Here is a 27,081-nt window from a genome sequence, read left to right on the forward strand (position 1 = left end):
TGTAACAAAAACAATTGGAAAAATTTGCAACCAAACAAATATTTGTCAATCATGAAGATGAGATATACGCTCTCATCTACGCATGTGTTTCTTTCTCAGAATCATTTTTGTAACAAATATTTTTGTAATTTAGTGGATATTTTTCCAAGAAAACATGAAATACAACTCAATGAAACTAGTTGTCTCGGAAATAATCGCTCTTGGATATGACAAAAAAAGAACTATAAATTAGACTTAAATTTGATAGGTACGCCTAGGTCAAGAAGATTATTTGACTGGAGGTTGTCAGGAGGACATATCTCTTTCACTGTTGGAGAAAAGACCTCCTCCTGTCTCGGGAGTTGCAGGTACGATGTAGGTAGTTTTACCAGGACGAAGTAGACGAACTACATGATCCTCGACATAGTTGTCAGGACGAGCTACAGAGGGTGCGGCCAAAGCGACGACGAGAAATATACCGTGATAGATACGATAGCGTTCATTGTTGTTTCTTTCAGTTAGCCAATTGCTTTTGTGGAGTTTGTTACTTTGTTTGATGTGTTAGAGACTTGGAGAAGGTCACAAAGAGTATCTTTAAATTTGTAATAATCCATGCTGATAGTATCATAGAGTTATCCCGGAAACTAATACAAAATCATAGAGTTACATAGTATTCATTGCAATAACATGAACATTCTTATAATGAAGTTCACATCGTAAACATTGATTTTTCACAGTTTCCTTCAACAGTTTTCACTATGACAATATCTGCATCTCCATGGATCATGTTTTATCATTTGTAGAAATGTTGTCTTGTTAGATCCTTGACTTTTTATACATGTGGTTGTTAAAATGTTTCTATTTATTATATAACAACCAAAATGGGAGAGACAAATTACTGTCCCTTTAATTACTCTGGGTGGTGTGGAGTCCGAAGGTGAGAGTGACACCGGTTTTCACAAGTAGTCAGTTGATTACTTGTTCAGTTCATTTGGAGGCTAGAGAGAGTGAGTTTTTCTGCTCCTTTGTCTATGCTGCTAATTCTACTGCAGAAAGAAAGATTTTATGGGAGGATTTGAAAAGTCATCAGGATTCACCACTGTTTAGAAATAAACCTTGGATGGTCTATGGGGATTTCAATGAAATTTTAAGTTCTGTTGAACACTCTGGCTGTGATGGTCCTGCTATTACACCAGGGATGAGAGATTTTCAGGAAGTGATACGTTACTGCTCCTTTAGTGATCTGAAAGCGCATGGACCCTTGCTTACCTGGTGCAACAAAAGGGGGGAAGATGAGCTCATTTGCAAAAAGTTAGACCGTGTCCTCATCAATGACCACTGGCTGACTGCGAATCCACAGTCTTATGGGGTCTTTGAGGCGGGTGGTGTTTCAGATCACCTTCGATGTAGGATACGAATGGATACTGTTCTGCCTAACATTCGCAAACCTTTCAAGTTTACCAATGCTTTGACGACAGCTCCTGAGTTCTTACCGATGGTTAGTGATTACTGGGAGTCCACAGTGAATCTATATCCCTCGACATCAGCGCTTTTTCGTTTTTCAAAAAAACTGAAAGCATTAAAACCAAAGATCAAGGTATTGAGTAAAGATAGGTTGGGTAATTTAACAAAGAAACGAAAAGAAGCTTTTGTTACACTCTGTAACTGCCAAACAGAGACAATGAGTAGTCCCTCGGCACAGTCCATGAGGAATGAGGCGGTAGCTTATGCTCGCTGGCTTCATATCTCCGAGTTAGAAGAGAAATTTCTGAAGCAGAGGTCAAAACTACATTGGTTGAAGGTGGGGGATGGGAACAATAAAGTTTTCCACAATGCTGTTAAGAGTCGAGAGGCTTGTAATGCAATCAAAGAAGTCACTTGTGTTGATGGTACTATAGTCACTACTCAGACTAATATCAAGAAGGAGGCGGAGCGATTTTTCAGGGAGTTTCTTGGTTTTAAACCTGAAAATTATCAAGGAATCTCGGTTGCAGAACTGCAGAACTTGATTAGTTTCAGAGTTTCAGAAGCCTCAGGGGTTAGTCTCACTAAAACTGTTACGGAGGAAGAGATTAAGGGTGTTTTGTTCTCTATGCCATCAGATAAGGCTCCTGGCCCTGATGGCTACACTGTGGAATTTTTGAGAGAGACTTGGTCCATAGTAAAGAAGGATTTTGTTGCTGCAATACAATCTTTTTTCCTCTATGGCTTTATTCCCAGGGGGGTAAATACAACAATTTTGGCGCTGATACCAAAGAAAAAAGAAGTTAAGGAGATGAAGGACTATAGACCTATTTCTTGCTGCAATGTTTTGTACAAGGTCATCTCTAAACTTCTAGCTAATCGGTTGAAACCACTCCTCCCAGATTTCATATTGCCGAATCAGTCTGCTTTTGTAAAAAACCGTTTGCTGATGGAAAATGTTCTCTTGGCTTCAGAGCTTGTGAAAGACTATCACAAAGCTTCTCCGCCAAGCCGCAGTGCCATTAAAATCGATATATCAAAAGCTTTTGACTCAGTTCAGTGGCCTTTTCTCCTCAATGTCCTCACAGCCCTAAATTTCCCTCCACAGTTTATCCACTGGATTGAATTATGTGTTACTACTGCATCATTCTCAGTTCAAGTAAATGGAGAATTATCTGGTCTTTTTCGCAGTGCAAGAGGTCTTCGTCAAGGCTGCTCTCTGTCTCCTCAACTCTTCGTTATATGTATGAATGTGCTGTCACACATGTTGAACCAAGCAGCGACAGATCACAAGATAGGTTATCACCCTCGATGTAAGAACCTCCACTTAACTCACTTGTGCTTCGCAGACGATATCCTCGTTTTCACAGATGGGACGAAAACCTCTATTGAGGGAATTCTGCACATTTTTGAGCAGTTCGCAGATTATTCAGGTTTGCAGATAAGTCTGGGAAAATCTACTCTATATTTGGCAGGAGTGAACGAGAGTGACATGGCCGACATTCTCCACACCTTTCCCTTTGCTTCAGGTTCCCTACCAGTACGCTATCTCGGTCTCCCACTGCTGACGAAGAGAATGACAACTAGTGACTATACGCCGTTGGTTGAAAAAATCAGGGGAAAGATTGGTCAATGGACGACCCGACATCTCTCTTTTGCAGGTCGTCTTCAACGGATAAGCTCTGTAATACATAGTCTCACAAATTTCTGGATGTCTGCATTTCGTCTTCCAAGCGCATGTCTCAAGGAGATTGATGGTCTCTGTTCAGCTTTCTTGTGGTCAGGGCCAGATTTGAATGCTAAGAAAGCTAAAGTTGCTTGGACTGATGTCTGTCAACCTAAAGAGGAAGGGGGACTTGGTTTACGATCCCTAACCGAAGCAAACAGGGTGAGTTGTTTAAAGCTCATATGGCGGTTTCATTCGTCAACCTCTTTGTGGGCTCAATGGCTTCGAATATATTGTCTACGCAAGGGTTCTTTCTGGTCGGTGAACAACACCACCCAGAATGGTTCTTGGATGTGGCGGAAGTTACTGAAATACAGAGAATTAGCCTCTTCATTCATCAAGGTTGAGGTCAAGAGTGGCAACACAACGTCGTTCTGGTTCGACAATTGGTCCCCGCTTGGGAGACTGATTGACATTACGGGACAGCGCGGTTGCATTGATATGGGAATTCAACTTTCTGATACGGTAGCCGATGCAGCTCTGAATCACCGCACGAGGAGACATCGGTCAGCTGATCTCACTCAGATTGCAACCACCTTAGAGGCATTTCGATCCAGCAGGCAACCCCAAACGGAGGATGTTGTGTTATGGAAGGGGAAGGGCGACCAATTTAAAGCAAAATTTGTCACAACGGATACTTGGGAAGCCATACGAGAGACCAGGCCTAAGGTCGACTGGTTCTGTGGTGTATGGTTTTCAAATTCTACTCCAAAGTACTCATTCCTTGTTTGGTTAGCTATTCAAAACCGTTTGTCTACTGGTGATAGAATGTCAAGATGGAACGCTGCGGTAGATCCATCATGTGTTCTCTGTCATGACCCGGAGGAAAGTCGTAATCATTTGTTTTTTCGATGCCCGTATTCTGCAGGGATTTGGTCGGCTTTAGTTGGAAAACTCCTCTCTCAAAGGTACACCACAAACTGGGAAACTCTGCTTCGTCTCCTCACGGAAAAATCCATTGGCAACGAAGGACTCTTTCTGCTTCGATACGCGTTTCAGCTCACAGTTCACTCCCTCTGGAAAGAACGCAACAATCGCCGTCATGGTGCAGCTCCAACTCCTTCAGCGCAACTAGTTCGAGAACTGGATAAGACAGTCCGTAACCGCCTAACCTCTATACGGGAGCAAGGTGACACAAGATATGACAAATGTATGTTAGTTTGGTTAGCATCAAGATAAGCTAGAAGTTTATACCATGTTTTAATCTATAAACTCTTTAAAATCACGCTGCACTCGATGTAAAAACGTATTTTTTCGAATAAATTTTACATTTTATTCAAAAAAAAAAAAAAAAAAAAAAAAAAAAAAAAAAAAAAAATCCAATTTTTTTGGATCTTAAAGTAGAGAAGATCGAAAACTTAAACGAAACAGAGGAAATGTGTTTTATTCCAAATTTGATGAACAAAGAGAAACAGAGAAACACAGTAAGAGTTCTTTATTAGCAGTCTAATTAAGTTATGACTGAATTTAGTATTTCTTTTTCTCTCTCAGATAGACATAGTCTTGGTCTTGGAGGAGATCTCTGGCACATTTGCTTTCTTGAACATAACCAAGAACGGCGTATCGTCAGTCCTTTTGGTTAAAGCCAAACGTCGAACGCCATTTTCATCCACAAATATCCCGACATCGTAGCACCCTTTAGGACCACTAGGACAAAACGCAAACTGGTAAAAATGGTCGTAAACATGCTGGATCTGGAAGAAACTCAGCAACGACTCTTCTTCTGGCTTCGGACCAGCCGTCACACGAAACTTGGCCTTCGTATCAACCCACCAGTAAGTTGACTGGACGCAGATCGTGGCTTTGACGTCCGTCTCGATGTTGAGGTTCTCGGATTCGGGAACGAACCCAACTCTAGACCTCCAGTTTGAGAATTTTACGGGAATGCCCTCGTCAACCTCGGATGATTCCTGAACGATGTCGAGAGGACATGGCTGATCACCGCGGCCGGCGAGAGTCAGGCCGCCACCCTGGCCACTGATGACGGGAAGAACATAGTAACTTCCGCGAAATATGATGTCTCCATCGATGTCGAGAACAGGTTGTGCGTTTGCAATGGTGGCGGCCAAAACTGCTGTTAAGGCAACAAGGAAGTAAAACATTGGAGTATTCATGTTTTTTTTTTGGATTTTTGTAGTTTTGTATTTGATCTAAATGCAGTGATATAAGTTAATGTGACCAGTATTTATACACAGAGGTTTTGCACATATAGCTTCATTTAGTATAGGTCTAGCGTTTTTAATTATTAAACTTCAAAGTTTTAAACACATGCAGATCTGAGAAGACTACTATCTTTTACAAAATGTTTTTGCATACTCCACTTTCCACCCACACGCTCCTTCAAATCCAACTCTGGTTATTAACATGTACTATTGATTAAGTCTCAGTTTAGTCTAGTTCTAGTAGTACATTTGTTCTGTATTTATTTGTGCATTAATTATGTATTGCTTCGGTCTTGTACATTGCATATAAACTATATAAGTATATATTAAAAAAACTATATAAGTATTGTACCCAACTTCATCATATTTGTGCACAGTTCATAACTCTTTCGATTCCGTTGCTGAATCGCAATTTTGGATACTCGTTAATACTTTGATCCTGGTTAGTTGTCAGCACATCGGCACATATGAAATGTGAGTTTAAGCTCGTTATTATAAGTTTTAATTTTCATTAGTGGTCAGCACATCGGCACATGAAATGTGAGTTTAAGCTCGTTATTATAAGTTTTAATTTTCATTAGTAAAATGTCTATCGATCTTTGTGATGTGACCAATTGTTTAGAAGATATGGATAAACAACATCAAGATTATTTAAAGTTTAAACATGTGTCAATTTTATTATTTTAGCACATCGTGATAGGTGGTGCGTCTAAAAAAATTTAGCATGAGGGAAATATTTATTTATTTTTAAATATATTCATCAAGTGGGAGGGTTTTAAACATGTGATATGTCTATATTTTGTCTCCTTTTAGCATATGTTTATCATGCATTTAGCTAGAACAACTGGTTGTTTTGCAACATTTTCTAGTCTTTTCTATACACTTTGCATGTCTAGGTAGTTCTTGCATCATTCTTGCATACATTGTGCATTTTGGAGTATTTCAGGTATCTAGGAGACGTTGGAAACACATCGCTCAGCATCGCCGTTCGAGTCACCCACTCGAGCAACACCTTGACTGTCGATCGAGTCGCCATTCGAGTCGTCCTTCGAGCCGCCGGTCGGGGGATTCAGCTTTCGACGTCTTCATCAAAGTTATATAGAATTGAGTCATCTTTCCAACGCCGTTTATTTCAAGCCAATCGGAGCTGTGGTTCAAAAGTTATCATCGTTTTAGTGGAAGCATATACATCCAGCTCGAGTCGCGCTGTCGTGCCGTTCGAATCGTGCCGTTTGAGTCGCGCTGTCGTGCCGTTCGAGTCGCGCTACTCGAGCCAACGCCATCACTCCACTCGAGCCAACGCCATCACTCCACTCGAGCCAACGCCATCACTCACTCGAGCCATTACTCGTTCGCACATGTCAGGAAGACGTTCCATCTTACACGCTTCAGGAGATTCCCAAACCGACTCTTCATCTTGTCGTTTTAAGTTTTAGGGATTTCATGTCTTTACTATAAATACGTTTTGTTAAGTCTTTGCGACATTATCTTAGTTTTTATCTCGTTTTCTTTTGTAAGGTTTCCCTAGCCACCAAAAACGTACTCTGACTTTGTATCCCGATATCTTTGAACTTATTGAGTATTTTGATTTGATTTCTTCTACAAAGTTGTTCTTCACATTTTAATCTATCTAAGAATGCTTGTTTCAATGTTTTATGTGTTTGCAACCTTGACTATGATTTTCGGATCTGAGTAGTGCGTTAGTTCTTGAGGATGGGATAGATTAGGTGGAGGATCTTAGGATGTAGGGTGTTTAAGCTTGATTTGTATGATTCCCTTCTGGACTAGAGTTAGAATTACTAGTTTCTCTCTGATCAATTGGAACTAGGTTCGAGACATTTCCATACCCAAAAGGTGTTCGATGAAATGTCTGACCAACTAGTGCCAGAGACTTACGTTCCTAGCCTAAGAGATTAGTTGTCTAGGACGTTTGTTGACGTGAATGAACTTGTTGTCATGCCTGCTCGACCACGTTTCTCTAGCGAGAGCTAGGTATGGAAGTGGTTGAGTCTGGGTAGCTTTTACCAAGAGATTGGATTAGCTAAGTTGTGATGTTCATTGTTTAGGGATAGATTGCTTGTGGCATGTTAAACACTCTGTAGACTAGGATACTCCACCGACATCGATTATGATATATCATGGTTTTTGTGGTTTTTGTGGTTTTTAACCATGATATAAGGAGTCTTTTAGTGTCTTTTCATTTGTTTCTAGATTGTTTTTGAGTCTTTACAGGTTTTTAGCATGAAAGGAGCAATGTGGAGCAGTTTGGATTATTTTAGAGCAATAATCTGGAGGAAATCAGCTTGGAGTCGAATATGAGAGAGGGCATCGATCGACACTAGAGAGCATCGATCGACACCCTTGTTGCCAACGAGAAAAGAGCCAAATTTGGAAGTTTTACAAATTGCCCGAAGTTTTCCATATTTGCAAGACTAGTCCCTGACGTGTTTTAGGACATATAAATAGTGTTTTTAGGTTTTCCAAACCCCAAGTTTTATTCTAGCAAGTTTTATTTTTCTGAAACCCTGAGAGATTTTTGAGAGCTATTGGAGAGAGAGATCTGAACTGCTTTGAGAAAAGAATTCTTAAACTCCTTTCTTACTCTTTTAATCTCTATTGCTTATTATTCAGAATCATGTCTTGTTCTTCATTGATTATGTCTGAGTAGTTTGCTTGTTAGGTTTAGGGTTTTTCACAGGGATTTTATGAATTATTAGATCTGTTTATTTAGGATTCATTATCTTTCTAGCTCTTCATCTTAGGTTGTTCTTCATATTAATTCTTGATTGATCACCTAGAATTAATACTTTAGGAAAATAAATTGATATGAGAATATAATTGATTTTCCTGACAAAAACCTTTTGATGAGCAAAATTATTTCTTGCAAAGAGATTTGATTTAATAATTTTGTGAACAATCTAAACCTGATTTTATTGCTGATTTTTAGCCTAGAATTTTACAAAGAGATTTGGATTTTCTGGTTTTAAATTTAGATATTATTTGCAGTGAGAACTGATTTAATTTACAAAAGTGTTTAGAGTTCTAGATCTGTTCTTAATTGCTTGAATCCTAATTTATTGATTGATTTAATATTTCATAATTTCCTGAGAAATTCCCTAAGCCTAGCTTTTTGATCTTCTGAATTTTCACAGCTTTTATTTAATATTTTGCATTGCTTTTATTTTAATTCAATTTAATCTGTTTAGCTTAATTATAAAACTCTATAATTTATTGTGTAGTCTTGAGTCCTTGTGGAATTCGACCCTTAAGTACTGCAGTGATCTCTTAATTTGAGAGAGTAGCTCTAGGGTTTAATTTGAGCATATCAAATTTTGGCGCCGTTGCCGGGGACTCTTTTGATCTACCATTAGATTTGAGTTTTAGATTTTGTCTAAATTTTTCTTTTTATTTTCTACTTACACGTTTTTGTTTTTCTTCTCTTTGGTGTTTCAGGTGCATGCCTCCTAGACCTCACACAAGGAGCAACAAGTCTGGTCCTACTGTGAATTTGTCAAACCAAGAGTTAGGAAAACTTGAGCGTGAGAACAGAAAGGCAGCCAAATCTCTAAAGATGGTTAATACTATCATTCTTATGCGAGATGAGGATGGTGCTTTGAGGGATCAAGAGGGCCACTTGCGCAATGAGCAGGGCCAAAAGATTGATGTTGAGGGCAATGTGATTGCTGAAATTGCTGTTGTCGATGAACCAGCTGATGGTGTTGACGGTGTCGATCGACACCAACAAGAGGGTATCGATCGACACCCCCTTCCTGCAGACGGACGTGGAGCTGCCAACCACGTACAGAACCCCGTTCGACGACAGGAGAACAACCGGGATCTGATAAGGACCATTGCTGACTACAACCGGGCTGATCTTATGTATGAGAACCGGTCTGCAATTGTTCCTCCACCATTCCAGAGGAATGACTTTGAGCTGAAGCCTACTTACTTTCAACTGGTTGGACAGAGACCTTTCTCTGCTCTGCCCCATGAGAAGCCTCTGGACCATATTGAGCATTTTGAGGATCTTGTGACCAGTATCAAGGCTAATGGAGTGACTGAGGATTTCATATTCTGCAAGCTCTTCCCATACTCACTTGCAGGAGAGGCATCTCAGTGGTTGAAGCAGTTGCCAGCTGGATCTCTGACAAACTAGCATGATATCAAGGTGGCTTTCCTCAACCATTTCTATGATGATGCAATGTCAGATGAGCTGAGAGTCAAGATCTCTTCATTCAAGCAAGGACATGATGAAGCTTTCAAGGCAGCTTGGGTGAGGTTCAAAGCTTATCAAAGAGACTGTTCACACCATGGTTTTTCAAGGGTACAACTGTTGAGTATCTTCTTTAGAGGGTGTGACTGGAAGTATCAGTTAGCTTTAGATGCTGCAAGTCATGGGAACTTCAAGACAAGATTTCCAGAAGATGCAGAAGTTTTGATTGAGAATTTGGCTTCTAGCAATAGCGCTAAAAGAGCTGATGCTGAAAGAAAGAGACTGCATGGAGAGTTTGATGCAAATCAGTTAGCTTCTGTTAGTGCTAAGCTTGATTCAGTGCACAATCTTCTTGTGGGAAAGAAGTCAGTCCAATTTGCTGCTGAAGTTGAGACGTTTGAGCCAGAGCCAGAGAATGTCAACTATGTGTATGGAGCTGGGTATCAGGGACAGAGATTCGGTAATCAGCAAGGAAACAGACCTTACAATGGTGACCAGAAGCAGCAACAGAACAATGGCTATACAAGAACCTATGGGAATTCATCTTATCAGTCTCCACCTCCTAAGAATTCTTCAGAGAGTAGAATGGAAGCCATGCTTGAGCAGCTTTTGCAAGGACAGGAGAAAATGACAGTGACTTTCAATGGGAAGCTTGACAATGTCTACACTAAGCTGAATGGGAAGATAGAAGCATTGAACATTCATGTCAAGAAGTTGGAGAATCAGGTTATTCAGACTGCTGGGTCTGTCAAACGACAAGAGGGTTTTCTTCCTGGAAGAACTGAGTCAAACCCTAAACATGCTTGCAATGCCATATCTGTGAGGGTTGAAGATGCTGTTGAAATTGCTTCTGCCAAACAGGGTGAAAAATCGACAAAATTCTCGGTTTCAGATGATGGTGTCGATCGGCACCACCTGAGTATCGATCGACACTCATCTCAGACCGAACCAAAAGCTGCGAAATCTCAGGTTCCAACAGTTGAAAGGGTCTACAAGCCTAAGGTTCCTTTTCCCAAGCCAAGAAGGTCTAAGCAGGAGCTTAAGGAAGCTAGATGCAAGACTATGATGGATAAGGTGATGATTGAGATGCCTTTAATTGATGCAGTGAAGCTTTCACCACCACTTAAGCGCTATGTCAAGAGAATGGTATCCAATGGTTTGAGCCCTGAAGAAGGAGCACTTCTTACAAAAGATGTCAGTGCAATTCTGTTGAACCAGCCTGTTCAGAGGAAGAAGGAGAGAAAACAGGAAGTGGTTGTATCTGAGAAAATGAGTGCAGCAATTGAGTGTAGGACTGCAGAAAAGTTACCAGATCCTGGAAGCTTTGTACTTGATTGCTCTATCTCCACAGAAAGGTTTGCACACTCACTTTGTGACCTTGGCTCTAGCATCAACTTGATGCCACATTCTGTTGCTGTGAGACTTGGGATGACAGAATTCAAGCCAACTCAGATTTCTCTAATCCTAGCTGATCGCTCCCGAAGAACTCCTGAAGGTGTTTTAGAGGATATTCCAGTTAAGGTTGGCAACTTCATGATTCCTACTGACTTTGTGGTGCTGAAGTATGATCAAGAGCCTAAAGATCCTCTCATCTTAGGAAGATCTTTCTTGGCTACAGCTGGTGCCATCATTGATGTGCAAAAGGGACACATAGCACTGAATGTGGATGGTTTGAGTTTGAATTTTGAGATGGATAAGTTGAGGAGGGCTCCTACTATTGATGGACAGACTTTTTCTGTTGAAAAAGTTTCTGCAACACGAGCATCAGGCTCAGTGTCGATCGATGCCACCAAGAGAGTATCGATCGACACCCCTCCACGACCGCGACAAAGCTTGTCCAAAACTGATGCTCCAAGTCAGAAACCTATTCCCAAACAGAAGAGTCATCAATCCACACTCTAGAGCCTTCAGGTAAGGCCAAGGTATGCATCTTCTTCTCCTAAACTTCCTCCTATCATCAACAAGAATTTCAAAGAGATAAAAACTGTTTTGCAGTTAACCAAGCCACGAGATTATCGTAGAGCGCTTGTTTCTTCTGTTGATGATTTTGCAGGACAGAAAAGACACCCTCCCATACCTAAGTCTCGCCCTGGTCCTGTTCCTAACATCCTTGACAAGCCTCATGCACCTAACGCTTATACACCGCCTTGGATGAAGAGGATTTCAATGCCATGTTCTGATCCTCCGGATGCATGAGCTCCAACACAGTCAAGCTAATGACTGAAAACAAGCGCTTAGTGGGAGGCAACCCACTGGTAGGTTTTTCTTTTTCTTTTGATTTTGATTTTTGTTTATTTTATTTTTATTTTTGCTTTCCTCTTACTTGATAACACTGGGGACAATGTTGTTTAAGTCTGGGGGAGGTTAGTTACTAACTATGTTTTCTGTTTTTGAGTTTCGGTTATGTCAGTCAAAACCATAAAGTTTGAGTCAAATTTTTCAAATTTTTCTTTTTATCTTTGGGAATTATGATCTTGACTAATGATTTCTCTTATTTGGCTAACACTCTAATGATTACTTGTTTATGCTTGATCTCAGAACTGAAGCTTAGAAAGACTATGAGCCTTATCAACAATCCTGAAAGCCCTTATTCAATAGATATCTGATTGATCTAACGTTGTCTCAACCTTTATCAGGATTTTAACTGGACTTAATCTCTTACTTTGGGGTGGGAAATCAGTGGACTAGACTTCTTCTTCAGGCCATACAGGACAGTGCAATTTTTCAAAGTATGTCTCCCCTCTCTCTTCCCTTCAGTGCTTAAAAAAAAAAAAAGGAATAAAAGATGAAATGATTTTGATCAGTTTAGAGAGGTAGGTAAATTACCTGTGACCTCATTATTCTACTCTTGAGTCAAATGATCACACAAAGCTTGGAAGCAAGGGGTAGGTAAATTACCGATGATCCCGGTATTCGCTTACACCTTTGATTTAGAAAAAAAAAAATAATAATAATGGAAGTGAGAAAAGGGAGAGGAAAGGAGATGTAAGAAGAAAGTCTTGGCCTGAAAAGAGTCCATATGCCACTGATCAATACACCCAAGGTAAGAATTCACCTTATTTGTGCTTTAATATTGACTAATGAGATGACAATGGAGATTTCAGAGATTCCAGAGGATTGTGGGATTTGAGTAAGGAATGTTGATGCTTATCATGGTTAAGTATAAGAAGTAAGTTCTTGAGTCAGGTAAATGAAGAGTGTGAATAAGAATCATCATGCAATTGAGTGAGTTCCCTGTTTTCAAACTTGTTTCACAGGTCTAAGTTTATGTTTTGCTTGAGGGCAAGCAAAGGCTAAGTCTGGGGGAGTTGATATATCATGGTTTTTGTGGTTTTTAACCATGATATAAGGAGTCTTTAGTGTCTTTTCATTTGTTTCTAGATTGTTTTTGAGTCTTTACAGGTTTTTAGCATGAAAGGAGCAAAGTGGAGCAGTTTGGATCATTTTGGAGCAATAATCTGGAGGAAATCAGCTTGGAGTCGAATATGAGAGAGGGCATCGATCGACACTAGAGAGCATCGATCGACACCCTTGTTGCCAACGAGAAAAGAGCCAAATTTGGAAGTTTTACAAATTGCCCGAAGTTTTCCATATTTGCAAGACTAGTCACTGACGTGTTTTAGGACATATAAATAGTGTTTTTAGGTTTTCCAAACCCCCAAATTTTATTCTAGCAAGTTTTATTTTTCTGCAACCCTGAGAGATTTTTGAGAGCTATTGGAGAGAGAGATCTGAACTGCTTTGAGAAAAGAATTCTTAAACTCCTTTCTTACTCTTTTAATCTCTATTGCTTATTATTCAGAATCATGTCTTATTCTTCATTGATTATGTCTGAGTAGTTTGCTTGTTAGGTTTAGGGTTTTTCACAGGGATTTTATGAATTATTAGATCTGTTTATTTAGGATTCATTATCTTTCTAGATCTTCATCTTAGGTTGTTCTTCATATTAATTCTTGATTGATCACCTAGAATTAATACTTTAGGAAAATAAATTGATATGAGAATATAATTGATTTTCCTGACAAAAACCTTTTGATGAGCAAAATTATTTCTTGCAAAGAGATTTGATTTAATAATTTTGTGAACAATCTAAACCTGATTTTATTGCTGATTTTTAACCTAGAATTTTACAAAGAGATTTGGATTTTCTGGTTTTAAATTTAGATATTATTTGCAGTAAGAACTGATTTAATTTACAAAAGTGTTTAGAGTTCTAGATCTGTTCTTAATTGCTTGAATCCTAATTTATTGATTGATTTAATATTTCATAATTTCCTGAGAAATTCCCTAAGCCTAGCTTTTTGATCTTCTGAATTTTCACAGTTTTTATTAAATATTTTGCATTGCTTTTATTTTAATTCAATTTAATCTGTTTAGCTTAATTATAAAACTATATAATTTATTGTGTAGTTTTGAGTCCTTGTGGAATTCGACCCTTAAGTACTGCAGTGATCTCTTAATTTGAGAGAGTAGCTCTAGGGTTTAATTTGAACATATCAGATTACTCCCATCCTTAAGACTTTTATCTTTCTGATTTTTATTACATTCTCGAGACTATTTTGTTCCTCGTTTTCTTGTAGTTCATGTTTAGACTCGTTTAAGTTTTTATTCATTTCTGCTTCTTGTCATGCATTCTCATTTCTTGTTCTGTAACTCATTTTCGTTTCGCATTTTGATCATTCTAAGATTGTTAGACAAACACTCTTCTTGAATTTGCTTGACTTGTGATTGCTTGATTGCATCTTGATTGTTAGCAACATCATCCCATTTGGATTGACACCTTAAGTACTACAACACATAAGGTTAATTGAACCTACTAGGAGACACAAAAATCTTAGTATCAATTTGGCGCCGTTGCCATTTGGGATTCGTTTTGCTACATTTGAGATTTCAAGTTCTGCAAGATTAAGTTCTGTTAGACTTATCATTCTGAGTACTAACTTGTTTCGGTTGTTTGCTTGTTTGTTTTGCCTCTGAGGAACCTGTTGATTGTAGCATTGCATGCCCACCAGATCAAGAGGACATCAGAATCTCCTCCCTGCTATCGACAACATCAATCGGTTACAAAGACCACGACAAGCTCGTCAACTCACTGATCATCCCGCACCAATCACTAAGGAACAACCTAACGGACCAAATCCGAGACCGCGAAACATTGGTGCTGGAGATGCACCGAACACTCATACTCAGCGTGCTGGAATCGTCCCTCCCGTCGTGCAGAACAACAACTTCAAAATCAAAAGTTGTCTGATCTCTATGATCCAAGGAAACAAGTTTCACGGGTTGCCTAAGGAGGATCCACTCGACCACTTGGACGAGTTTGACCGTCTGTGCAGTCTCACCAAGATCAACGGCGTGAGTGAGGATGGTTACAAGTTGCGCCTCTTTCCATTCTCCCTGGGAGACAAAGCTCATCAATGGGAGAAAAACGTTCCCAAGGGAACCATCACCACTTGGGACGAATGCAAGAAAGCTTTCTTGGCCAAGTTCTTCTCCAACTCTAGAACAACACGTCTCAAGAATGATATCTCCAGTTTCACTCAGAAGAACTCTGAATCATTCTGCGAAGCCTGGGAACGTTTCAAGGGTTACCATAGCCAATGCCCACACCATAGATTCAGTAACGACTCACTGCTGAGCACTCTCTACCGTGGTGTACTTCCAAAGATACGCATGCTGCTTGACACTGCTTCAAATGGCAACTTCTTGAACAAAGACGTAGATGAAGGTTGGCAACTCGTCGAAAATCTTGCCCAGTCTGATGGCAACTACCACGACGACTATGATCGCACAGTTAGAGGAAATGATGGCTCTGAGGAGAAGTACAAGAGAGACCTCAAGAATGTCAATGAGAAGCTTGATCGCCTCTTAACTTCTAAATGATAACCTAAATATACCTACTCTCACTATAAATACAATGGTTTCCTAACCATTGAAATATCTCACACCAAAATTTAATAAGCAACTTCTCCTCTTTTGACGATAAACCAAAATAAAGAAAAACTCATACTCTTACAAAACTACTATCCGATATTGCGGTGTGTCTATCCTCTTACAAAACTACTATCCGATATTACGGAGTGTCTATTATCTTACAAAACTACTATCTAATATTGCGGTGTGTCTGTTTATGTGAAAAACTACATTTTACAAACTACGTACTCTATTAGGATTTCCAATTTACTGTATAACCCCAAATATACAAATAAACACTATATAAACAAGGAAATTAAGTCAAAATAAAAAACTTCATTACAAAAATACAAATTACAACAAAAAAATAACTAACAAAATATATAATCTCGTGCTGTAGCACGGGGTATCACCTAGTTATTCAATTAAAACAAAAGAATCTAAGATTGTTAATGAATTCAATTATTATGTTATTAACTCATGATTTTAAACACTTTCTTTACAAAACAAAGTCATGAAAAGTATCACAAAAATACAAGGATTATTGTGAGCAATTTACAAGATTTTAGAAAACTAATCAACAAATTTTTTTAGCAATCTTTAACATTTTTTCACTTATTCACTTTTAATGATTTTGTTGAACTCTCTAAAAATCTTTATAAATAAGAATCCAATAACACCCTCTTAATCTGCGTGGTTTTAGTTAAAACATTCTATATTTTGAAACAGAGATAGTGTTTTCCAACTTTATGGTGGGACCCAGTAAACTTGGGTTGAAACTTGAAAGTATATTTAGGTGAGATGGTAACTTTTTGGAGGGAAAAAAACTAAAAAATACCTTATCTATTATTTATTTGGACGATTAATACTCAGATTAATAAAATCGTACAATTTAATACCGAAAGAATTTAAGTGTTGTCGTGTTCATACTTACGATCTCTTTACAAAAAAATATTCTAATTTTACCCTTTTCATTTTTATTGAATATTTATTTACAATTAGCAGGATATTAGTTTTAGTTTTATTCAAATAAAAAATTATTGTTATTAATATTTTCATTTTATCTGAGTTTTATTTCTTTAATTTTAAAATTATATTTAATATTTTTTCCAAAATTAATGAACAACGCTTCGGCGATTGGGTTTCTTTGAAATCTTGACTATAGTCTATCTCTAATTACCAAATGATTAGTGTTATCGAATTCATTATCATCATCGATGACTTTGTTTTGTCCGGTCAACTAAATTTCATTGAGATTCCCGAGCATTAACCAGTTCTTAAACTTTTAAAACCCAAATCAAAAAATTTGAAATTGAGAGATACAAAGAGAAAGTTTGAATCCTTGAATCGATCTGTACCCGAGCTAACTCATCCACCGTGATAAATTTGGTTGTCGTGGAGACTGGAGAGGTTGGTGTTGTTAGGTTTGGTAAGGGTAGATAAACGATTGAGAAATTTATTTGGATTTGAAGGAAGGGATATGAGTTTGGTTTTCGATGAGGAATGAGTTTGGCGACGCTTCATTATAGTTGATTTTGAAGATTTTCTTTTTGTAATCTGAAGAAATCTTAAAACATTTTTCTTAGTTTTGGAAAAAAATAATCAATTATTTTTAAATTAAAGAATAAAAATAGATAAAATGAAAATATTTATAACACTCATTTTTATTCGAATAAAATTAAAATTAATTTTCTGCTATTTATAAATAAATATTCAATAAAAATAAATAAGAGTAAAATTGAAATATTTTTTTTGTTAAGAAATTGTAAGTATGAAAACGATAATACTTAAATTTTTCGGGTATTAAATTGCACGTTTTTGTTAATTTGAATTCCAACCAAAAAAGACGAGGTATTAAACATCCAAATAAATAATAGATTATGTATTTTTCTAACTTTTTCCTATTTGCAGCAATAGTTCAAGTACCTTGGAGAAAAGAAAGAAAGAAACTATCTGAAGCTGATGGGTTAATCACCGTCACAAAATTTTGGCCCACAAAAGCCCAGCCCAGCTAAAACCTAGGGTCTCTGACTCTCCCTCCTCTTTGTATTGAAAACCTAGCGGCTGTGTTCTACTTTTTGTTTTTTTTTTTTTTTTTTTTTTTTCTCAAAACCTAGCGGCTGTGTTCCTCTCTTCTACTCAACTTCACCATGGACAAGGGGCTCAAGAAATGCTCGACATCCACCGATGTATAATTTTCATTCTTTCTTATGGCTTTCTTCTCTGTTCATATTTTTACCCTATTTATGTTTTGTTCACAATTCGACTGGTCTTCTTTGTTCATCTTCTTACTCTATTTATGTTGTTGTTTCGTAATTTTTTTAGGTTGTATCAGTTCATCATGTGCATAAGGTCACGAATCCTTATCAAAAAGGTAAGAAATTTGATTATTTTTTTTTCCTGATAAAGGGTTAAAATATGCACGTATTGATCTGTCAGTTTCTTCTTAATTTATTGATTATTATTACTATTGTGATGACGATATCTAAATCTGATTTTTGTTATGTTGATTGTAACGCTAGCCAACAAGAGAGAGTTGGATAATTTGGAAATCAAAGAAAAACGAAAGAAGCAGAAGAAACACAATGAGATATCTGAGGAGGTTCCTATTCTGATACTACTATATATATATGCTTAATTATAAATGCTGTGTGATAGTAGTTTTTTTTTTTTTATCCTTACAAACTTAAATCGTTTTACAATTGGATACTTTTTTTGGAGGATGCAGATGGAGAAATCTGAAAAGGTCAGTCAGATTCTACACTAATATTGTTTTCCTTCACTTTTCTCAACTTTCACTTGAGAACTACAACTTATGTTTTTTTTTGTGTCGTTTTCTTATTCAGCAGGAAATTGAAAAATTGAGGAAATCTTTGAAAGAGATGACTGAAACAATTAAAGAACTACGGCTGATTATTCAAACAAGTGCCAAACGATCTACACCATTCAGAGTATATGTTTTTTTTTTCTTTTTTTTTTTTATTATGAATCATGATCATCATCATATGTTCTTTCTTTTGTTACATAAGTTGGTTACAAAGAAGTCTTATTTATATATTTTCGATGTCAGAACCGTGATGTGTGCAATTTCGGAGATAAAGATCATGAGGGAAACAATAATCGGACCCTTTTTTGTCGAGGATTTGATATTTCCGTTCCTAGGCATGAAATCAAGAGAGCGTTGTGGAAACATTTCAGTTCATGTGGAAAGGTCAAAAGGGTTTATGTTCCCATAGAGTGTGCTACCGGTGTTGCCTTGGGGTTTGTGACTTGTCCCCTCCACTCTCAACTTACATGCAAACGCAAACAAAAAAAAAATTGACTTTATTTTTTCTTTTCTTTTTACAGATTTGCTCTCATTGATATGGCAAAACATTCTACTAGGGGCTTAAAACTCGACGGAAGTGTCTTGGGAGGACGGATCCTCTGTGTTAAGATAGGCACATCTACAATGGAATTATACAGCCTTGGGCGCCGCTTCAGAGGCTGTAAACGTTGCTGTCATCAAAGGCCATCATACGAAAGTATCGTAACCTACTATGATAAAAAGTACTGGCACAGAAACAAATTGATTGATTCTTGATTACAGAGATCAGTCTGTAATTTGCCACTAATTCGGGGCTCTTCATTATGTAGGCCGTGGTGGTTGGCGCCGCCTATTGTTGGCACTCGCTTAAGCAAAATTCGTCGTTTTACAGTTGTTATTGATAGGTTTCACAAGAGCCGCATCGATTGGTAGGCTTTACAGATTAGTATTGGTCTTTTTACCATTGCTGCTAGCTACTTGTTTCTCGACCAGCTAGCTATATCAAAACTATTTGCGAGAAATTTTTTTCAAGTGTTATTGGTGTTATCTTGCAGGCAATCAAGGCTGTACAAGTGGTGGTAATTGTTGCTGCGATGTCTGTGAAAGTTGCATCTCTACACAATTCTTATCATGGTACCAAAAGAATTCTGGGCGTAGGTAGCAGCAAGTTTTATATATATATATATATATATATTAGATATTTTGGAAGACACTGTCAAAACGAGCTTCATGTTTTATTTTATTTTTGGTTTGACGTTAGCTCCTTCTAAATTTTATTTCGTCATTTTTTTTTTTGGTTTAGCTCTTGTTGTATGAATGATATTTCGGTAATGCTAGTAGACATAGCGGAGACTTGAAAATCCTACGGTAATGCTAGTAGACATATAGCTTAATTACAGGGGACTCGAAATCGCGGGGGACTTGTGTCATATAATAATGATCCTTCTAAGTACTAATGGTGGATATAACTTAATTTATAGTAATGGTATTATGCGTATGAAGTTTGTCATTATATTAAATAACTAGAAAAGACTATATTTGGATTTTCGAGCTCAAAACGAGCTTCATGTTTCGCTTCTTTTTTTGGTTTAGCTGTTGTATAAGTGATATTTGTAGCAGAGGACTCGCATAGTTTTCTGTGATGTTCTTAATCTTTTATAGCATACATTTAATTTTATAGCATAAACTGTAAACAAACAAACCTAAATGGCTAACAAGATTTGATTAAGCGAAGAATCATCAGCATTGCATCTCTTTGACTTCTTCTCAAGAACATATAGCACGACTCTACGGCTGCGATAATCCGGATGCCATGCCATTGTGTTTGTTCGACACGTCCAATCGCGAAATCTTTCAGTGTGGATTCTAAGAAAAATATTCAAGAACAGCATCTGTCAACTAGGAGTAAGCAAACTTAGACATTGTACCTGTTAGGGGTGGATCCAACCCCAACAAAAGGGCCCGGCCCAGGAAAAAGCCCAAAATATCCCTTTCAAGAGAAGAGGGTATTATGGTATTTTTCCTAGACGAACCGACACGATTCCCTATAAATACGGACGTACGGCCTGAAGAAAAGGGGATCGTGAAAAAGGCAACTGAATTCGTACAGCAAAAACCAGAGCTCAGCTCGTTCAAGAAAAAGTCAACGTTTGCAAGCCTATAGCTCGGAGAGTCGACGAGCTATCAGCCCGTCGCTTACTTTGTCTGTAACTCGTTTACATTGTGTTGTAACCCGTCCTTTAGTGCCTCGGCACCGATATAATAAAGAGAACTTCGACCCTCCCTTGACCGAACTAAATATTCTAATTGTGACCAAAAGGGACATCAACAATTTGGCGCGCCAGGTAGGGGGACGACAAGTTAAAGTTTTCTGAAAAATTGAAGAACGGACCTACACCAACTAAACGAGATGACGATAGTTGACAAGGAAAGAAGCAAAGACGCAAGCTCGTCGGGGGGAACAGTCACCCCGGCGACGGATCAAGCAGAGCAGATAGTCCTTCCCACGCCAGACGCTCCAAGGAAAGTTGTGACGGTAGAAAGCCCAGAAACGTTCGTCATAGCTACAAATTTGACGACCCCAGCGACCGCAGAGGCACCACAGGCGCCGACACAACTCTCTCTGCTCAATAACCAGCCCGTCTCTAGCATAGACGAGCTTTTTCGAGGAATCTTAACGCGCCTCGACCAGCAAGAAGAGCGAACAAACAACCGTTTGGATGCGCTCACTGCGGCGCAGCTCAATTCGCAAGACGAAATCAATCATCTCCACAACGTTCGGCTCACCCCAAGGAACTTCACCTCAGCAAGGACAACGCCAGGGCCGTATGTACAGACCGGCGGATTAGAGCGCAATCCCGTCCAGCGCCTTGCCGAGCAGGGTACCGAAGTGGCAGATCGAACGAAGGATGCCGAGCTAACAGCAATGAAACAACAAATGAAAGAAATGGCCGCGATGATCCAGAAAGCGACGGATAAGGCACCCGAAGTCGGACTCATGCTCGAGGCAACACAGCGAACTCCATTCTCCCAACGACTCGCTACAACAGCGGTCAAACGAGCGGTCAAACCAAGGTTGGGGCATTACGATGGAACGGTCGACCCACGAGACTTCTTGCTCACCTTTGGCGTGGCCCTCGGCCCATTGCAGTTCAGCCCGGCAGAATACGACGCAGGAGCTTGTCAAGTTTTCGCCGAACATTTGACGGGGACCGCCTTGAGTTGGTTCTCGAGGCTACCACCAGGATCAATCGACAGCATCAGGGAGCTGATAACTGAGTTTCTGAAGCAGTTCTCTGTTTTAATTGAGGACAAGAATTCCCACGCCGACTTATATGCCTTAACCCAGCACAAGGGAGAATCGCTTCGGTCCTTTATTGGACGATTCAAGGAGATTTATGTCAACATCTCAATCCCCGATGCGGCCGCAATCGTTGCGCTCCGAAACGCGCTATGGTATGAATCTCGATTCAAGGAGGAATTATCTTTGACACATGTCGAGACCGTGGCCGAGGCATTACTCCGAGCTGCAAAGCACATTGGGCTCGAAGAAGAGAAAGCTATCAACGCCAAGAAGTATTCCTCGGAGGCAAGTGCAATAACCAGACAGCCTATAGCCGTAGCTCCAAAAGTCGATTATGTCGAGCCACGGCAGCACTTCACCAAGAACCAAGATCGAACTCGCCGAACCTTTGCGATCGGCGAAAATAAGTATATCCGGAAAGAAGGAGCTGAAAATAGCGCGACCTCGTATTGTGACTACCATCAGAGTAATACCCACTCGACAGACGAATGTCATTACCTCCAGAGGATTCTGATGGAACGATACAAGAAAGGCGCAATAGTCGTCGAGCCGGACAGAAGCAAGACAGTCCGACCTGGACGACATGATGCCAAGCGCGCTGAAAATATCGCTCGAAAGTTCGTCAAAGATTCAAAGATATTAGCCGACCAGAGTGAAGACGAGATGGAAATACCAAACCTACTAGCTGAGCGACGAGAGGACAGCGGTCGCGACAAACGACCGCATACAGACCGTAAGCCTGATCAACGTCCCCCGACTATAAGACGAATCAATATGATAATGGGTGGACTAGCCGGATGTAACGATTCGGTTAGAGCGATCAGAGATTATACTAAGAAAGCCGAAATGACGAAGTCTTGGCCGTCGCGATTCGAGGCTGAAAGTATGCCAATCACCTTTGACGGAAAATACCTGGAAGGTTTGGACCTACCGCACAACGACCCGTTGGTCGTCGAGCTCTTGATCGGTGAAAGCGAGGTGACGAGAATATTGATCGACACTGGAAGCTCGGTCAACGTCATCTTCAGAGACGTCTTGGCAAAAATGGAAATCGGCGAGGGGGACATTATGCCAGAATGTCACTCTTTGACGGGTTTCGACGGGGATCACCTTATGTCCATCGGCACAATTACTTTGCCGATCTTCGTTGCGGGGATAGCCAGGTATTTCCGTTTTGCAGTCATCGACAAGCCGACAATCTACAACGTCATCCTCGGCACCCGGTGGATCCACAAGATGAAAGCCGTCCCATCAACGTATCATCAGTGCGTTAAATTCCCAACTTCAAAAGGGGTGTACACGTTGCGCGGCAACCAGCAAACCGCACGAGCCTGTTTTCTGATCGAGCATAAGCTTCGCACCGGAAAGAAATTATAGCAATCAAAGCAGCGAGTCGGCGACAACAGTACGTCGCCGACAGACGGAAAGCCGACTGCTGTCCAACAAGGCGTTGCCGCGGTCGAGGAGGTGAGCTTAGACGAGAACGGCAAGAAGCGATGCGTGAATATCGGCACAGAAATAACATCCGCCATGCGAGACGAGTTAATACTTTTCCTCAAAACCAACATCTCAACGTTCGCATGGAGCGTGACTAATATGAAAGGAATCGACCCAAACGTCACGACCCACGAGCTTAATGCCGACCCAACGCATAAGCCGATCAAACAGAAACGGCGCAAGTTAGGCCCTGAACGGTCGCAAGCAGTAAACGATGAAGTCGACAAACTCCTTGGTGCCGGGTCAATCGTGGAGGTAAAATATCCAGAGTGGCTAGCCAATCCGGTAGTCGTCAAAAAGAAGAATGGAAAGTGGCGAGTTTGCGTCGATTTTACCGATCTTAACAAGGCCTGCCCAAAGGATAGTTTCCCACTGCCAAGAATCGATCAGCTCGTCGAAGCAACTGCGGGCAACGAGCTGTTAACCTTCATGGATGCATTCTCCGGTTACAACCAGATTCTGATGCACAAGGACGACCAGGAGAAAACATCATTCATCACGGACAGAGGGACGTACTGCTACAAGGTCATGCCCTTTGGTCTAAAAAACGCGGGAGCGACGTACGAGCAGCTCGGCCGGACTATGGAGGTCTATATTGACGATATGCTCGTCAAATCACAGCATGCCAAGGATCATATTACTCACCTGCGACAATGCTTCGACACCCTTAACAAGTACGGGATGAAGCTAAACCCGGCCAAATGCACATTTGCAGTAAAATCCGGCGAATTCCTTGGGTACCTGGTAACCAGACGAGGCATCGAGGCGAACCCGAAGCAAATTAAGGCGATCATCGATCTACCACAACCACAGAACGCCAGAGAAGTACAGCGGTTAACTGGACGAATCGCTGCTCTAAACCGCTTTATATCCAGATCGACCGACAAGTGTCTACCATTTTACCAGCTTCTCAAAACAAAGGGCAAGTTCGAGTGGACTGACGCCTGTCATAGCGCGTTCACCGAGCTAAAAAATTATTTATCGACCCCACCAATCTTAGCAAAGCCGGAGCTAGGCGAAATCTTATTTCTCTATATCGCTGTCTCGGAGTCGGCCGTCAGTGGTGTACTCGTTAAAGACGACCGAGGCGAGCAACGGCCCATCTTTTATATAAGCAAATCACTTGACGACGCGGAAACTCGCTACCCAACAGTTGAAAAGGTCGCCTTGGCAGTAGTCACGTCGGCAAGAAAGCTCCGACCGTATTTCCAGTCACATACTGTCGCTGTCCTGTCCAACCAACCTTTACGATCTATATTGCACAGCCCGAACCAATCGGGTCGACTAACGAAGTGGGCGATTGAACTTAGTGAATACGATATCGAGTATCGTACTCGGCCGGCTGCAAAGTCCCAGGTACTCGCCGATTTCTTGATCGAGCTGCCGTTTGGGGAGGCCGAACCAACACCTGTCGACCCGTCAGATGACAGATGGACCTTGCACGTTGACGGAGCGTCCTCTCATCTTGGATCGGGCATAGGGATTCGATTGACTTCGCCGACCGGAGAAATTTTGGAGCAATCCTTCCGCCTTCGATTCCAAGCAACCAACAACGTCGCCGAATACGAAGCACTTATCGCCGGTCTTAAGCTCGCTAACGGAATGCAGATTAAGCGGATACGGGCTTTTTGCGATTCCCAGCTTGTCGCCAACCAGTTCAGCGGCGAGTACGACACCAAGAGCGAACCTATGGCCGCCTACCTTAGTGTCGTAAAGATTTTGTCAAAGCGCTTTGACGAATTCGAACTCGTCAAAATTCCCAGAGGAGACAATGCTCCGGCCGACGCTTTGGCAGCACTCGCCTCAACATCGGATCTCGATCTTCGGCGAATCATCCCGGTAGAAAGCATAGATACGCCGAGCATAAGTGAAAATTACGCCGAGACATGCCTCGCACTCCACCAACCAAATGAAATAAGGACGACTTATCGGTCGATGAGGTCAGGCCGAAGGTGCGAACCCGCATCTGGCAGCGACACGACGGATTGGCGGGTCGAAATCCGAGCATACCTAGCCGACGGTGACGTACCAACAGACAAATGGGCTAGACGAAGATTAAAAGCCAAGGCCGCCCACTACACTTTGATGAAAGACCATTTGCTCCGGTGGACGGCGGCAGGAGCCTTGTTGCTTTGCATACACGGCGACGACACCGAGCGTGTCATGATGGAAATGCACGAAGGAGCTGGAGGAAATCACTCAGGTGGCCGAGCCCTAGCACTACGAATCAGGAAGCATGGCCATTACTGGCCTACGATGATATCTGACTGTGAAAAGTTCGTCGCCAAGTGTGAAAAATGCCAGCGACACGCCCCCATTATTCATCAGCCGACCGAACTGCTACGAGCTGGAGTAGCCCCTTACCCTTTCATGCGCTGGGCAATGGACATCATCGGCCCATTACCAACTTCCAGACAAAAGCGATATATACTCGTCCTAACCGATTATTTCACTAAATGGGTCGAGGCTGAATCTTACGCAAATATCAAAGCAAGGGACGTCCAACTCTTCGTCTGGAAGTACGTAATCTGTCGTCACGGCCTCCCATACGAGATAATCACCGACAACGGCTCACAGTTCATCTCCCTGCAGTTCGAAAATTTTTGTGCAAGATGGCGAATCAAACTAAGCAAGTCGACGCCGAGGTATCCACAAGGGAACGGCCAGGCAGAAGCTACCAACAAAACCATACTCGATGGTCTTAAGAAAAGGCTAGACGCCAAGAAGGGCGCCTGGGCCGACGAGCTTGATGGAGTACTTTGGTCCTACCGGACGACCCCAAGGACGTCCACTAACCAAACCCCATTCTCTCTGGCTTACGGAATGGAAGCAATGGCACCGGCAGAGGTCGGCAGTTCGAGCCTCCGGCGGACAATGCTCGTTCAGAACACCGCGCTCAACAGTCAGATGCTCTTGGATAGGCTAGACGAGTTGGAGGAAGAACGAGACAAAGCACTCCTACGAATCCAGAACTATCAACTCGCCGCAGCTAAGTACTATAACAAAAAGGTCCATAATCGGCATTTTGACGAAGGTGATCTCGTCCTTCGCAAGGTCTTTGAGAATACTGCCGAACCGGATGCCGGGAAAATGGGAGCTAATTGGGAAGGTCCATATATAGTGTCTAAGGTCGTCCATCCCGGCGTGTACGAACTCTTAACCATGGGCGGCAAACCGGTGCCGAGGTCTTGGAATTCAATGCATCTCAAGCGTTACTACTACTGAAAATCACCAAGCGAGCTCGGCTATGTGTAGCTCGTCCTTTCTATAAGTATGAATAAGCATGTAAATGTGAACTACGATCGGCTTGATCCCTCCTGATCGGGGGGTACGTAGGCAGTCCCATTCTACGGGACCCAGCCGCCAGTAATATAAAATTTCTTTTTCAAAAAATATATCTCGTCATTTGCGAATCATTTTAGTTATTACCCTGGCCCGGTAATGACCCGACGTTCCGACGTATTATTCTAAGCCGAGTCGCACTCGCACTAAATGGGTAAGCCGACTATTAACGGTCGCCCCCGGTTACTTTAAGCCGAGTCCTAGCTCGCACTAAAAGGGTAAGCCGACCATCACGAGTCGCACTGTTTTCAAAAAAAAAAGTGAAAGAAGAATTCTCGAAAGTAACATGAAATTTTAACTTGTTTAAAAAAAGAGAGAGAGGCGAAACAGTCTGATGCGGGTGCCGACCCCATTACGACACAAACCAAAAAAAAAAAAAAAGAACAAAAAAAAAAAACAAAAGCAACAACAAACCAAAGACAAGTCATTCAATTCCTAGATCGGCGTTGGAAGGCACGTTCAATTCCAACCCGCCAATTGTCGTCTGCCAATAGCGGCACGACTCTTTCACATCCTTCAGCAGGTCCATCGGAATAGCCACACCTCGTCCAACCATGTCCTGGAGGTACGTACAAACCCCATCGACGCGACTACTTTCGCTAAAGTAGTGACTTGTGCTCTCCAACTGCCTCACATAACGGCGAAGCACGTCGATACGATCGCGACGAGCTTCGA

General features: G+C 41.0%; 2 protein-coding genes, 2 non-coding genes and 1 pseudogene across 6 annotated transcripts; 2 read left to right on the forward strand and 3 right to left on the reverse strand.

Annotated features, from left to right (window-relative positions):
• Positions 1-4,527: 4,527 nt before the first annotated feature.
• On the reverse strand, positions 4,528-5,342 carry LOC104712943 (kunitz trypsin inhibitor 4 pseudogene; annotated as a pseudogene). Its single transcript, XR_015567073.1, has one exon. The product of XR_015567073.1 is annotated as a kunitz trypsin inhibitor 4 pseudogene (transcript).
• A 4,199-nt stretch (positions 5,343-9,541) lies between these two features.
• LOC147939180 (small nucleolar RNA R71) lies at positions 9,542-9,648 on the reverse strand. The gene has a single exon (XR_015567659.1). It is a non-coding gene; the product is annotated as a small nucleolar RNA R71 (small nucleolar RNA).
• Positions 9,649-15,055: 5,407 nt separating this feature from the next.
• LOC147939181 (small nucleolar RNA R71) lies at positions 15,056-15,162 on the reverse strand. Its single transcript, XR_015567578.1, has one exon. It is a non-coding gene; the product is annotated as a small nucleolar RNA R71 (small nucleolar RNA).
• Positions 15,163-17,505: 2,343 nt separating this feature from the next.
• LOC104712945 (uncharacterized) lies at positions 17,506-19,626 on the forward strand. 2 transcript variants are annotated; one of them, XM_010429949.2, is made up of 9 exons: positions 17,506-17,646; positions 17,783-17,831; positions 17,980-18,059; positions 18,186-18,203; positions 18,304-18,408; positions 18,528-18,718; positions 18,806-19,006; positions 19,094-19,192; positions 19,319-19,626. In XM_010429949.2, exons 1-9 carry the CDS (start codon positions 17,608-17,610, stop codon positions 19,344-19,346), a joined length of 810 nt encoding a protein of 269 aa, XP_010428251.1. In that variant the 5' UTR covers positions 17,506-17,607; the 3' UTR covers positions 19,347-19,626. The 2 variants fall into 2 exon arrangements, with proteins under 2 accessions (XP_010428251.1, XP_019085281.1); XM_019229736.2 differs by having other exon boundaries at positions 17,517-17,646; positions 18,307-18,408.
• Positions 19,627-20,673: 1,047 nt separating this feature from the next.
• LOC147939182 (uncharacterized) lies at positions 20,674-22,944 on the forward strand. Its single transcript, XM_087465903.1, has one exon. The coding sequence runs from the start codon at positions 20,674-20,676 to the stop codon at positions 22,942-22,944; it is 2,271 nt and encodes a 756-aa protein (XP_087322029.1).
• The last annotated feature ends 4,137 nt before the right edge of the window (positions 22,945-27,081 follow it).

The sequence above is a fragment of the Camelina sativa genome, chromosome 9, assembly GCF_030686135.1.
Source record: "Camelina sativa cultivar CO46 ecotype springtype chromosome 9, ASM3068613v1".
Classification (NCBI taxonomy): Eukaryota; Viridiplantae; Streptophyta; class Magnoliopsida; order Brassicales; family Brassicaceae; genus Camelina; species Camelina sativa.

Excerpts from the sequence above, each read along its gene's own strand:
- LOC104712945 (XM_010429949.2), top strand. The coding sequence starts at position 17,608 with ATGGACAAGGGGCTCAAGAAATGCTCGACATCCACCGAT. Across the intron at positions 17,647-17,782 it reads AATGCTCGACATCCACCGAT|GTTGTATCAGTTCATCATGT; the intron begins GTATAATTTTCA and ends TAATTTTTTTAG. Across the intron at positions 17,832-17,979 it reads CACGAATCCTTATCAAAAAG|CCAACAAGAGAGAGTTGGAT; the intron begins GTAAGAAATTTG and ends TTGTAACGCTAG.
- LOC147939182 (XM_087465903.1), top strand. The coding sequence starts at position 20,674 with ATGACGATAGTTGACAAGGAAAGAAGCAAAGACGCAAGCTCGTCGGGG.